The sequence below is a fragment of the Peromyscus californicus genome, unplaced genomic scaffold (assembly GCF_007827085.1).
Source record: "Peromyscus californicus insignis strain IS unplaced genomic scaffold, ASM782708v3 Scaffold_12__1_contigs__length_115047231, whole genome shotgun sequence".
In the NCBI taxonomy this organism is placed as follows: domain Eukaryota; kingdom Metazoa; phylum Chordata; class Mammalia; order Rodentia; family Cricetidae; genus Peromyscus; species Peromyscus californicus.
Genome location: NW_026294413.1, coordinates 110,562,618 through 110,577,337, shown reverse-complemented (window position 1 = coordinate 110,577,337; position 14,720 = coordinate 110,562,618). Strand labels below are relative to the sequence as shown.

Below are 14,720 nucleotides of genomic sequence, written 5' to 3'. Positions count from 1 at the left end.
TGTCATATGTCCTGCCTATGACCCTTCTCCTGTAGGACTTTGCTATCTGGAAGGGCCCGTTATTTGGAGGTGGGGAGATGACACAGGTACCCTGCCTATGTGATCTGACACTACTCATTGGTGTAGATACTCAAGGTATCTGTAAGAACATTGTCTTACCGATGTGCTCACGAGTGGGGAGGACAGATATTTAGGAGCAAGTAGTAAGTCAGCAGTAGTGACGGTGAGGCACAAAGGAAAATAAGAAGACTGCCCATAGGAGAAGGCCATTTTTATGAAGACGACGCTTTCAGCCAGTGGCTTCAGATGCACTCATTACAAAGAAAATATTTTTGTCCTAGGCTGAATGAGGAACTGTTAGATTCTCTTGGTTTGTAAAGGTTGGCAGGGTGTCTCCACTCTGGTCTAATTTGTGTAAGAGTTTTCATAGACAAGTTAGTTACTTTGGGTGTGGAAGAGTCAGCTGTGGCCTCCTACCCAAGCCCAGCTTTCCCCATGGGAGAATATGAGCCTGTTAGGAAGTTGTGCTATCAGAGGGGTAAGCTGTTTGGAATGGACCGAGCTACTGAAATGCAAATACCCTGCCCATTCTCTTTAAGAGAGAAACAGCCTGCAAGTGAGTTTCCCTCATTTTAGCTGGGTAACTTCACACCTGGAGAGGAAGCCGGCTTGCTGGTGGGTTGCTTTTGTTCTGTTTTTCTCAGAAAGCTAGGGGGTTAGATAACTAGTCTGTATTAAATGTCATTTTGGTTTTCTCTCTCTCTTTTTTTTTTTACTTTGAAGCATTTGTTCAAAATTCTAAAAACCAAAACCGCTCAACATGGTGAGACTGTGCAGCTGTGAATGATTAATGATACGAAGTTTTAGAAAGTGTCTAACAGTAGAAAGATGCAGACAGCATGGAATGGCAACAGTGTTTCCAAGTGGAAATAGGTAATCAATACCTGCAAGCTTGGAAAAAGTGTTCTATTTCCTCCACTAATGACATGGGGGTTTGCAAAGCAAGGGTGTCTGGAGCATGAAGCTCCAAAGAAGAATTAATTTGAAAGCTGAAGTGGAAGATCAGTTTCAATTAAAATTGCACTTGAATGTGTATTGGATGGAGGTGTGGAAGCAGGCACGCAGTCAGCTAGAACCCTCAGATCGGAATGAACAAATCCCACCAGTATGAGCACTAATGATTTTTTTATAATCTCCTAAATTATATTTCACCCTTCTAATGTGGATGGTAAACACTCTGCTGACCTTAGTATTTTTATTATCATCATAATAATTGTTATTAGTGTAATAGTGGTGGTGTAGTAGGATAGTTGTTAAGTCTCCATTTCCACAATGATGTCTTGCTTTCATTATTCCTGGGTGTTGTATATTTAGCATTATTTTCCTAATGCATTGGTCATTACTTTATTCCAATAAGAGGTCTCTGTGCATTTTATTTGTTGATGTCCATATCAACAGCTCATGTTTTGAACATGCTGAACCTGAATACACATTTCTATTTAGTGTATCAGCAATTGCTTCACTCAGTTTTTTTTTCAATTTTTTTTTCAGGTTTGTTGTGTGTGTGTGTGTGTGTGTGTGTGTGTGTGTGTGTGTGATCTGAAAAAAAAATTGTGACGGTGGAAAGAGGCTAATTGGACTTATTTGTTCTGTCCCCTCCCCTTGGACTCCTCAGCTGTGTTGAGGATGAAAATCAAGTTTGGCTAAAATGTTTGCAGAAATATACTGCTTCTCTTTGTGACTCACGTTAGCCTTGGGGAACTTCAACAAGAGGTGCAGTGTTCTGTGTGAAAAGCCCTCGACATTGCCCTGCTCCACTGCAGTCTCGCCCTAAAGAAAATAGTAATGTTGACTTTTTCTAGAAAGTACTAAACGCTAACAAATGACTCAACAGTGCCCCAGGCTTACTACACCTTTTCCAATGTGTGAATGAGTTCTTTCTGATAGTCCTTTTTTTCTCTTACTGTTAGGGATAGCGTTTGGGAAAACGGCTCAGCACTGTAGCCAAGCTGAAGTATTTCCCGAGAGCGAGAATGTGAATCATTGTAAGGACTTACTGATTGCTCTCGCAGCTTTGGCAGATCCACTTCTGTGACAGAGAAGGTGTCTGTGGTTGTCCCTTCCTTTCCTGGAGCCATTGTTTGTGTCCCCTTTTGGCTGCAGGAGGCATGAGGGACTGTGGACTGATGGCCTGGGGTAGGGCTGATGCACACTGGGGCTCTTGCTGAGGAGCAGAGAGACTGGTCGTCTTCCTGAATCCTTCTCACGTCAGGTAGTTAATGCCTAGTCCACCTTCCCATCCAACTTTTTCTGTGCCATAGTTACATAGCTGAAAGCTAAAAATGCAAAAGTATATATGTGTGTGCGTGTGTGTGTGTGTGTGTGTGTGTGTGTGTGTGTGTGTTCTGTTGCGTGTGTGTGTGTGTGCATGTGTATGTGTGCATGTCCATGAGTGTTGTGGAACAGAATATTTGTTTATCTATGTAAAGATGTGCTGCATTTGTTTGTGTTGCAGAATGATTGTTTAACTGTGTAAAGATGTGTTGCTGTTTCATCTTGCCTTCTTAAGGCACCTGATTGGTCTAATAAAAAGCTGAATGACCGGTAACTAGGCAGGAGAGAGATAGGCAGTGTTGGTAGACAGAGAGAAAAAGGGAGCTGCCAGCCAGCCAGACACAGAGGAAGAAGCAGGATGGATGATACATAGATTTCTGTACAACTGCAGGAGAGGGGCCTTGGTGGGTTGGAGCCAAAGTGTCCCATGTTGAGTAAGAGACAGAGACATGCAGACAGTGTTCATGTGGAGAGTTTTATTAGTGGTGAGGGAGAGGGAGAGGGAGCCCAGAGCGAGTAAGAGAGAGAAGGTGGGCGGGGCCCACCTTTTATGAGGGGACTTTGTGTATGCACAGAGGGAGCATGCAGCAATGAGTGCATGATGTTGTCAGTATGCACATAGGGCCAAGTTATTGCCTGCGTATTGGCCAGGTACCCAAAGGGCGGGTCTGAATGCTAATGTGGATAAGGGGAGCGAGCCCTGGGGCAGCACATAAATTAATAGAAATGGATTGATTTAAGTTTAAAAAAAATACTAGCTAGAAACAAGCCTAAGCTAAGGCCAAGCATTCATAATTAATAATAAGTCTCTATGTCATGATTTGAGGACTGGCGGTCCAAAAAAGACAGCTACACATGAGTGAGTGTGTGTGTGTGTGTGTGTGTGTGTGTGTGTGTGTGTGTGTGTGTGTGTGTGTGTTTTACTGTACTGAGATGCCTGTGGCTTATTTTCTGAACTTGTTAGACTTCCTATTGGCCTGAAGTTAAAAGGGCTCCCTCTTCATCTTCTCAAGAGACATTGTATCTTTCTTGCTTTGCTATATCAACAAGATAAAAAGTGAGGCACAGCAGTAGAAAGCTCTGAGAGCATGTTCTCAACTGAACAGCCGTCGTTCACCTAGTGTTTCGTTTCCAGACTGGGCAGAGCAGCAAATACAGTGTGTTTCCTGGCCCTCTGCCTTCTTGGGACCCATCTGAGGTCTGTTGTGTGGTGGTTCTCCTTTATTAATGACATACATTTTCTTAGAAGTCTGTTATTCCGATCAGTGCTGAGTCTCAACAGTGATCTCCTTCCTTCCATGACTTATGAGACAGAGGCTTGGGAAAGAGACGCAGGCAAAACCTGTGGACAGCCGAGAGCCCCTCCTTGGTCAGTGAAGGCCTCCTCATCACTGATAATGATACTCATCCTGTCTTGATTTGCATTTAGTCTTGAGTTTGTTTGTTTGTTTTCTTTTTTTTTCTGTTTATAGGCTATTATGAACTAAGAAGAAAGTCATACTTGGGATATTATTCGCAGTACTAAAACATGCTTAATTAATTAATCCACTTTTTATGAATGAGCACTCTGCTTATTTTTAGGAAACTTATTTAGTTTTTAAAAAATGTGAACAACCCTTATGAGCCTTTTACATAGCTTCCTGGGTTGGACTAAAATGAAGCTTGTTATTTATTAAGTGGTGCAATATTATTTATTAAGCGGCACTGTTTACCATGCAAGAAAAGCACAAGGTACAACAAAACCCACTATAAGAGTTTCTTAAGGGAATAGAGAGGGGGTGTGCATAGGCCTATGGAATGACCGTGCAGGAGGAGAGGGAAGGAATAAGTGGAACCCACTTTTATAGTCATCCCCGTCCCCACCTCCCCTGCACATGCGCATATGGGCTTATGTAGCTATGATCACACAGTGTACGGATTACCTAGGACCTAAGGCCCTGGGATGACTAAGCACCTTGCCTGGCTACTGGACAGTACATGTGTGGTCATGTAGTGGGGGGTAGCAGGGGGAATGGCTAGGAATTCTAATGAAGCCAGCAAAGACCAAAACCATCTCAAGTTCTCTGAGATCAAGTTTCAGTACTGGGCTGTTCTGTGAATGGGGCATGTGAAAAGTATACTTTGGAAGATGTAGCAATCAGCTCAAGAGAGAAAAGGAGGGAGAGAGGGAGGGAGGGAGTGTGTGTGTGTGTGTGTGTGTGTGTGTGTGTGTGTGTGTGTGTAGAGCAGAGAGAGGTCCATATCAGGGTGTGTGTGCGTATGTGTGTGCTCGTATGCAGGGCAGAGATCCACATATTCTAGTGTTCCCCATCTTAGGTTTTGAGACAGATTTTTTTTGTTTCACCTTGAGCTCAATCTTTAGCTAGACTGACTGGACATTGAGCCCACCTATCGTCTAGTGTAAGGTTGCAAACCTGGACCTCCATGCCTGGTTTTACATGGATGTTGGGGATCTGAACTCAGGTCCTCATGCTTGCTCACAAGAACTTTACCCCCCGAGCCCCTCCTCAGCCCCCTTGGCTCCATGTCTTACTTGTTTAAGCCAGAGTTTTGGGCCCTGAGGATTGAAGTGTTGCTTTTCTCAACAGGTGCCTATGGTCCTGAGCACTGGGTCACATCCAGTGTCAGCTGTGGAGGCAACCATCAGTCGCCTATAGACATTTTAGACCACCATGCACGTGTTGGCGAAGAATACCAGGAGCTTCAACTTGATGGATTTGACAATGAGTCCTCTAACAAAACCTGGATGAAAAACACAGGGAAAACAGGTAGACTCTTTATTTATCTCTTTGTTTACCACCAACAAAAAACTATTTTGGGGTGTCTTTGGTATATGACTTTATTCTAGCTTGTTTCTCAAATAGTATCCACTGCTTTAGGGAACCTAAAGCATTCTTTGGTTTGACAACCAACCAATGTGTGACTTCAGACAAATATCTGATTAATCTGTGCCTCAGATTTTTACAAATAAATAAAATATGTACCATAAAATTATAAGAGTCTTAAAGGGTTGCAGTTGTCTAGTGAATTCATGTGTTAGGTTCATGGAATGGACTTGAGGAAGATACTCATTAAGTCTAAACACCTGATGTTGCATTCACTAACTACTGAGGGCATCATTTAAATTTAAGTTTTAGGGGCTGGAGAGATGGCTCAGAGGTTAAGAGCACTGGTTGCTCTTCCAGATGGTCCTGAGTTCAATTCCCAGCAACCACATGGTGGCTCACAATCATCTGTAATGAGATCTGGTGCCCTCTTCTGGTGTGCAGGTGTACATGCAGATAGAGCATCATATACATAAAATAAATAAATCTTAAAAAAAATTTAAGTTTTAATTGAAAATTATATAAAAGCTGGACATGGTGACATTTACCTTAACCCCAGCACAAGGGAGGCAGAGGCAGGCCAATCTTTGAGTTTGAGACCGGTTTGAGGTTGACAGAGTGAGTTCTAGAACAGCCAGGGATACACAGTAAGATCCCATCGCAGGGAAAAAAAAAATAAATAAAAAACAGACATTAAATGAGGTGAAACTGATCCCTCCACTGTAGTGAACAGGTCTTGAAGCTCAGCAGCCACATAGAGTTAGTGGCTACCATACTGAGTGCCTCAGATAGGGAAAATCCTGGGAGAATGCACTGTGCCAAGTGAACCAATGGAAATAGGTCCTGTCTTCCTTGACAACGTGCTTTGTTCAGAACTGTTCAGCTATCGGAGTGGCATGAACTGCCTCAGCCCTGTCTGTCACAGACCTGCTGTTTGAACCTCCTGCTCTTCTCCTGCGCACACTTGTCATCTGGGGGTCAGTGAATGGAGTAAGTCTCCTGGTTAATTACTCCAGTAAAACTAAGGGTTTCTGGATTGTTCGCAGAAGTCAGAGAATGTTATGCTGTGCCCTCATCTCTGACCTCACTGGAAACACTGGGGTGTGTATGATGTCACTGCTTACTATAGCCAAGGATTAAGTTCATATCTAAAGAGATTTTTATCATCTTACTACTTAACTGCTTATAACTTGAGTCCATTAAAATAAATGTCCTTACTCCCTCTCTCTCTTCCCCAGTCTCAGTGAATCCTTTGCAGCCAATCAAGTCACTCTTAGTAATGTGTGGACCCTGGTGACCTGAGGCGCTGTGTTGGGCTCAAATGAAATTCTCTGCCATGGCCATGTGTGTCAGTGGACCTCAGCCTCACATTTTCGTTAAACCTCCTTGGTTGCGTAGACAGCTTTAGGGATTTATTTCCTTTTGCAGAGCAGCATCTGTGTGAAGCCGCTTTTGGCTTTGACCTGGCCTGACTTGTTCACACAACTGTTTGCCACATACCCCTTACAGTGGTTCTTTCCCGTAAGGCCCTGTGTGCAGATCATCTTCTGCTCTTCATTAGTTACTTTCCTGGACCATGATAAGACTATACACAAGCCAGATTATAAAACAAAGAGGTTATTGGGGTTTTGATTCCAGAAGGAGTTCATCATGGCATCAGACAGGCATGGACAGGAATCTGAGAGGCCACATCCTCATCTGCAAGCATGAAGCAGAGGGCAAAGTAGGAGTTAGGTAAAGCTGTGCCTTCTTACATCCGGCCCTCAGTGACATGTTTCCTTCAGTGAGGCTGCATAACCTCCCCAGACAGCGGCACCAACTAGTATTCAAATACCTGAATCCATGGGAGACACTTCTCACTCAAACCACCACACGGCCAGGTAGCAGACAACCTTGTCCTGGGCCTAGATTTACCCATTTTTGTAGCTGTTCGAGGTAAACTGGTGACCCGCCAGTGTTACTTAATGATATCAGTACACTGGTATGTGTGTGTATGTGTGCATGCATGTGTTCATGCATGTGTTCATGCGTGTGTGTGTGTGTGTGTGTGTGTGTGTGTGTGTGTGTGTGTGTGTGTGTGATAGACAGACAGACAGACAGAGACACAGAGAGAGGTTGGTGGGGGTATCTGCCCCAGCATGTGTGTAGAGGAGAGCTCAGCGGACAACTTTTGGGTGTTCTTTTTCTCTACTCTGAACTTTGACCAGCTGAGCCATGTCACACCCCGCAGCAATGCTGTTTCCAAATGCCTTTCCATCTCCTGTCCCCTCCCCTCCTTCAGCACAGATCATGGCCTTACTGTTACAGTCCACTCCCGGGAAGTGGTCAAGTTTTGTAGATCAAATGTTAGTGTCCTTGGAAAACTGCGAAGCCATCTGAGTACAGCGGGTGATAGCTTCGTCACGCTCAGGGTAACCTTGAGGGCCTCGCTCTAGAAGCCAGCCGGAAGCAGCGCACTGGGTGCCCTGCTGCGGTTTTCTACTTGACTTGGCGGTGCTTGACAGCCTTCTGCAGAGATAACATGTTTCAGTGACAGCTTTCAGCTTGGTATCACCAGTGAAAGGTTTCAGACATGTGCAGGGTTCATTCAGTGTAAGTTGATTCATGACCTTGGCCTTCCAGAAGCTGATTATCAATCTCTGTCATTCTGCTGACTTCCTAGAGTGATGTGGTACCTGTTGCTCAGAGAGTGTGCTCCAGATTTTGGAACACAGCCAGTAGCATGCAGATACATCTGTCTGCCATACAGAAGCGAGGTGCTAGGAGAAGCAGGAATCAATCCCTGGTTCTCAGACTCCCTGTAGGACTGTGGAATTCACAGGAGACTAGATGGCGGCCCATGAATTCACTAAGATGATGGCAGATGAGGGGGTGTTCGGAGTGACAGCCACTACCTGCTATTTGACAGAAGAACACACAGTCATTTTCTTGAGCTCTTAAAAGTTTCAGCATACAGTGTTATAGAAGCTTTGGCACTGAAACCAATTTGTATTCTTTTTAAATGATGAACCCTAGATACTTTTCATTCTATTGATGTTAAAATTAGGTCCACAGATTTACTAGTATTTGGGAGATATATCCACCCACTGAGGGTTCTGTTTGAACCATATCAGTTCATATAATTCATGTGGATTCAGTACACATGAGTTCAGAGTCCTTTGTAGCTGTTTAGCATGAGGTGCTAATTTCCAGTGACTCATATTGAGACATAACCTGGAACATTCAAGTTATTTGGGGATGTTTCTTGCATACATATTGTGTGTTTTAAAACATTATTCTAGGGGGATGTTATCTTTACCTGTTTCTTAAAACTAGATGTTACTCAGAAAAATTACGTTTATTCTTTTAGCATCCGCACTCTGTGAGCCACGAGGTCTGCTCTTGCTGTAGCCGTGTCTGCCCTTCATATCTAGATAATGAAAACAATCTTCTCTTTCTTAAGTCATTAGTTGTTCCCCATTTGTTTTTTCACCGTGATAGGGATGTAACCCAGCTCTTTGTGCATTGCTAGGCAGGATGTCTCCCACTGAGTTATATTCCTGGCCTATAAAACATTATTTAAGCATATTTTTTCTTCAGTGGAAGTATTTTTACAATATATTTCCAGAAAGTAAATCCAGGAAGTATTCCCAACCCATAGAGATTTGAGGTCACTTATCTGTAAAAGGAATGCTTCCTGATATTGAAATATGAATATAGAAAACTAATATTTAAAGCTTCCTGTTACATGGAGATAGTGGCTTCCTGTAAAACGGTCTTAGTCTTTAGATCTGTCTTTACTCCTGGGACCAACATATACATGTCTCATCCGGCGTAATCACAGGGTGACTTGGTTGCCCCTTGCCCACTTCTGACAAGTCATCTAAAATATCCTGATTAAACAGATAGTGCCTCTCTGTTTCTTCCCCAGGAGCCATGGCTGTCTGATTTACAGTTCTCCTGCTGAGCCATCCAGAGTAATTCTCTTTCTTTGACTTCCATGGGACGAAAAGACAATGCTTCTACCAACAAGGCCTCAGTGTAATATTACTGTGCCAGCATTAATGTCTAGCAAAGTGATTGGGTTTAAAGCTCCCATGGAATTTCTGACATATACTAATAAGTCTTGTTCTCCTCTGATTTTTAACTATTGGAGGACTTTTGTATTGTTTTGAACCACTGGTTTTTCAGTACTGCACCTGGGACACTTAGTAAACATGTTTGCCATGGAGCGTGTTTCTTCCATTTTCCCACTGTATTTTGATTTACTGTATTTTTCTCTCTGCCTATATTTCTTCCTACATCTGAAAATACCATTGCACTTATTGCAGTCATCTTCAAGAAATGGTTGTAAGGGGCTGGAGAGCTGGCCCCACAGTGAAAAGCACCAGCTGCTCTTGCAGAGGGCCCAGCTTTGCTTCCCAGAACCCCTTGGTAGCTCAAACCATCTGTACTCCAGGAAATCCATCACCCTCTCTGGCTTCTGCAGGCACCAGCCATAAACGTAGTACACATGCATACATGCAGGCAAACACTCACATACATAAAACAAAAAAATAAGCCTTTTTTAAAAATCACTTTATGTTAATAAAAATATTGATGGCAGAGGACACATTTGTAGACACGTAATTCACGTCAACTAATGACACAAGTCAGAGGCCATTCTGTTACTTGCGTTTTCCTGACCTTGGGACTTTAATAGTCGAGCTACATTGTAAGAACTGTAGACTTAAGAACACACTGATTGGACACACAGAGGAAACTAGCTTCTGACCCGCTTCTCCCTGCCTGACTACATAACATAGTGCAAAGGAGGTTGCAGCTCCCTGCAAGACTCCCAGAGCTTCCATCAAATGAGTCTCCGATATTGAGATACCTATCTGTTCACTGCAGAGGACACCTTAGACATCGGCTCTATGTAAACCTGAAGAGTCACTGTTCTTGCCCTGGCTTGAAGGAGACCTTGACCTTAGAGCGCAAAGAAAGGCCTCCACTGGCTGCTGCTGTGGACCTGGACTCCACTCCCAGCCAGGCCTTTTTTTTCTGGTTTTTAGAGGGGTCTCCTCTCACTGTGTCCTCCTGTGGATGGAAAGGGCCAAGGATCTCTCCCTGCTCACTTCTGAGGACACTCATTCCATGCATGAAAACTCCTACATCATGATCTCAACTCCTTCCAAGGGCTTCCCCATCTAATAAAGAACACTGGGAATGGGAATTCAGTGTCCCAGGGTTAGGGCCTCATAGACTTCCCATTTTTAAATCATTGTTTTTCAGTGTTGAACTATTTATTCACTGGCAAACTCTCTCATGTTTGCCTTATCAATATTTAGCTCTTATTTCTGTTGTTTTATTTTCATTTATTCTTATAGTATTCTTTGCTTAGTCTTTTTCTTTAAGTTTGATAATTTTCTTTTGATTAAATAAGGTTATTTTTCAAAGAAAACTTTGTATCCAAATCACAAATGGAAAACCCAGAGGTTTGAAACAGAATCTCTGTTAAAATTAAGTCTATAATCCATGAAAATAAATCAAAGATTCCTATGTTATTAAGTTCTAGTTTAATATTTCCTTTTGAAACAAAGAGTGAAATGAGTAAGTAACAGGGATTTTCTTTGCTTTTTATTTTTATTTTTTTTTATTTTTATTTATTTTTTTTTTTTTTTGGTTTTTTCGAGACAGGGTTTCTCTGTGTAGCTTTGTGCCTTTCCTGGAACTCACTCTGTAGCCCAGGCTGGCCTTGAACTCACAGAGATCCGCCTGCCTCTGCCTCCCGAGTGCTGGGATTAAAGGCGTGCGCCACCACCGCCCGGCTTTTTCTTTGCTTTTTAAAGAAGAAAGAATTGAAATAATTTGTAAAAGTATCTGTTTTCGGTCTGTGTTGAGGTGAACTGAAAGTGCCAGTTCAATCCTGAGGTCCCCTCGCACGACTGACCTCGGGCACCCTTGGCTTTACCTTTAAATTCTGTCGTGGGTGTTTTGCTGGTTATTGAACCCATGGCCTTGAGCATGCCACCGAGCCACGCTGAAGCCTGAATGAAGCTCTTTGTGAACATGTAGAGTCACACTTAACATGACCACAGCCTTCTGTCCACCTCACATGCTTTTCCATCTTGATTCCTGAAATGATTGACAGTAGTCGGCATTAGACATGTGCGTGCAGTACTGGCACTGTATATGAGGCCTTTGCAAACTGGTATCCTTTAGCCTCACTGGATTGGCACTATTACCATGCCCTTGAGAACAGTGAGGGAAACTGAGGCACAGAGCATTTGGTAACTTGCCTGAGGTCATAACACTTGACCTAAGACTTTTGTAAAACTACCTTTTCCTCCCTGTGGTGCTGCCGTCCATCCCTGACCCTTAGAAAAGTTGTCACAACATAGCTGGGAAGCCTTCTCTTCCCCATGTCATAAGATGTAAACAAAACATAAGCTGTTTTTGGAGGATTATATATGCATGGGCATGCTGTGTGTCTGGTGAGAAATTCCATAAAATGAAAACTGAGATTAATGTTTCAGATTATGCAGTTCCCTAATTATACCTTCAATTATTCATGTAAAACAAGTAAAATGACCCCTGACAGAGGCATAAATGATTTAGGTAGAATCAAATATTCATGCGATGATGCCGAGTCCCTGGGTGTGTCCTAAAAAAATTTTTGCTTCCATCCTTCTGAAGCAAAAGTGTGTCTGTGGAATTCATAGCAGGCTGAGATAGCCTACAGTGTTTAAGACACTGCTGGACACATGCCTGTGTGTCTTGGCACTGGCATGAAGGTACACAGAGGTGTTGTAGAACACTTTAGGAGGTATTTTATAATAGTTTTGTATCCGCCAATTAATACCCATAAAACAGTGTGCTCAACTTTGTCGGGGTGTTCTGTGTAGCACTGATCGGTTGAAGAAAGAAGGCGCTCCAAGATGAAATTTTAAGGCCTATATGGCAGCAGGAAGGTCCAGCCTCTCTGATGGACTGAACCCAGAACAGCCATACAAAGACCTCTCTATTGATTGTTACACAAAGTTGTTTTTGGGGTAAAGTATTTCCTCATACCAAAGTCCCTAATCGAATCAGTATGTCTCTCTAAAGGAGAGCATCACATGCCCTCATGACTCTAGTCCTTTAACGTGCATCGTTTGCAATACACAATAATCAAGAGTCTCAGGTGTGCCAGAGGCATCCTGTGACCAAAGTCATGTGAAGGCCACAACACCCCTTCAGAAAAACAATTCTACAGATCACAGGAAACAATCACTGTTTTCCACAAGGATTCTTTACTGTTTACCACCAGGATTCTTCAAGGTCAACTACTTCTAGAAAACAGCTGTTCATTCTAATGTTTATCCCAGATACAGTGACTCTGCTAAAATTCCTACAATACAACTTCATAATAATTTTGATAATATTTTTCCACTTAGTGACAGGACATCTGCCCCTTTTAATATTTTTAAGTGGTTAAAACAAGCAGGGGCTAGAGAAAAGTTTCAGTTGGTTAAATGTTTGCCTCACAAGTATGGGGACCTGATTTTGGATCCCCCAGTACCTGTATAAAAGCCATGTGAGATGGTGTGTTCTTACAACCTCAGTGCTGGGAGACAGAGACCAAGAGGATTCAGGGCTCACTGGCCTTCAAGCCTAACCAGTCAGTGCGCTCCAGGTTCAGTGAGCAGATCTACCTCACAAAGTCAACTAAAGGGCTATTGAGGATGACACCCAACTTGGACCTCTGGCTTCTATGCTCATGTATATGTATACCCATATACACACATATATGCTCACAGGAAAGCACATGCGCGCATGTGCGCGCGTGCGCGCGCACACACATACACATACACACACACACACACACACACACACACACACTCAAAAGGAGAATAATACTTAGTGATGCATATAAATTACATTAAGTTCAGATTTCAATGTGATTAAATTACGTTTTTGTTCAAAGTAGTCTAGTTTGTTCATTTCCATATGGTCTCTTTCTTTTTCTAGTCTACCAAGTTTCCACCAGGGGCTCAGTGCTCTGCAAAGCCAAAAATATTTACAGTGGCCATTAAAGGGGAAAGTGTGCCGACCTCTGTTCTAAAGCACATCCCAAACAGCAACACTGGAACAATGCCATAGCTTGTTTAACTGGCACAAGAAAGGCTTGCTTTTACTCCATTTTATTCTTTAATGCATTGTCCCACTAATTGAACATTTACTGTGTATTTCTCAAAAGTTGGTGAACAAGTGCCTTTTGAAAGCAATAATAGGGGGATTTATGTGAGCAGGGCTCCTTCCCTTGCTTTTAATGCTTCCTTTCCATAGCAAAGCACTGAAACTAATTGCCCTGTTTCAGAAATGGGTCATTAGTCTAGTCCCTGTCTTTTATGTGGACCTAATTCTCATGCAGGATTCCCCTGTGAGGCTCTGACGGGGATCTTTTGGAAGAAGAGACAATGAGAACCTGAGTGCTTTCCCATGGCTTACACATACTTGCCTTTTGGTCCCTAGCCAGTCAGTGTATCGGTTGGCAACTGCCACGGATTTAGCAGCCAATAAGAATTTGTTAAATGAATGAATGATGGGGGTGGGGGAAAAGAGTGAGAATGTAGCAATTGTAAAACCCAAACTGTTTTGTATACTTAAAATAATCCCATTCCCCTTGAAAAAAACTAAAGTTTGTAGAAATAGAATTTAAATGGTTCTTGAGTTCTTGTTCTTGGGGTTCGAGGAAGAGAATTACATTTTTAATATTTGAGGTTTTCATTGGTCGAGGCCTGTATGTTGTGGATACACTCATGTATTATCATGAACTGAACATAATTTTCCTATGCTTGGAGTCAGAGGAAAGCAGTACAGGAAATACAATTATGGAGCAATATTTTAGTGAAGTGCTCATGATCAGGTTGTGCACTGCATTGCTGGGATGGCGAGTGCCTGAAGACAGCCGTCCACAGCTCGGACTGTCTGCCCACTGTTGTTGCCTCGCTCTGGGACCAGCCTCCCAAACCTTTTCCATGCTTGCTGCCCAACATTTGTTTATTTTGTTTTGTTTTTTTTTGGTCAAAGAAACATGTCTGTCACGTGTGGTATATTGTGTGTTTCTCATCTGATTTTAGACCTTGAATCCGAGGGCAGCCTCTGGAGTCAGTGCTTTAGAAGTATCTCACTTTCTAGAAACATCTCCATTTCCTTCTGTCCGTTAAATGGGTCAGAGATTCTGCACCCTCTCCCTGGGAATTGTCACCATTCAGAACTATTGTGTTAACTCTTTCCCTAGGAGGATGTAAACAAATTTCTGTCCCCTTCCTTCAAGGACATAAGTGACAAATCAGAATAAAGGCCCACCAGAGTCCAAATTGGGGGACTGATGCATTTATTAGGCTTATTCACAAAGCATGGAAGATGGGTCACTTGCAGGAATGTAGGTGACTCCCAAAAGCATGGATGAGGACTTCCCGGTAGTATGGATGAGGACTTCCCGGGAGTATGGATGAGGGCTTCCCGGGAGTATGGATGAGGACTTCCCGGTAGTATGGATGAGGACTTCCCGGTAGTATGGATGAGGACTTCCCGGTAGTATGGATGAGGACTTCC

General features: G+C 42.9%; 1 protein-coding gene across 2 annotated transcripts in view; it reads left to right on the top strand.

Moving 5' to 3' along the window:
• Nucleotides 1–14,720, top strand: part of Ptprg (protein tyrosine phosphatase receptor type G) — a 703,625-nt gene that overhangs the window by 401,322 nt on the left and 287,583 nt on the right. For both annotated transcript variants that reach the window (XM_052734133.1, XM_052734134.1), the window contains exon 3: nucleotides 4,923–5,102. In XM_052734133.1, coding sequence (XP_052590093.1) covers nucleotides 4,923–5,102 — 180 coding nt within the window. The remainder of the gene's footprint in view (nucleotides 1–4,922; nucleotides 5,103–14,720) is intronic.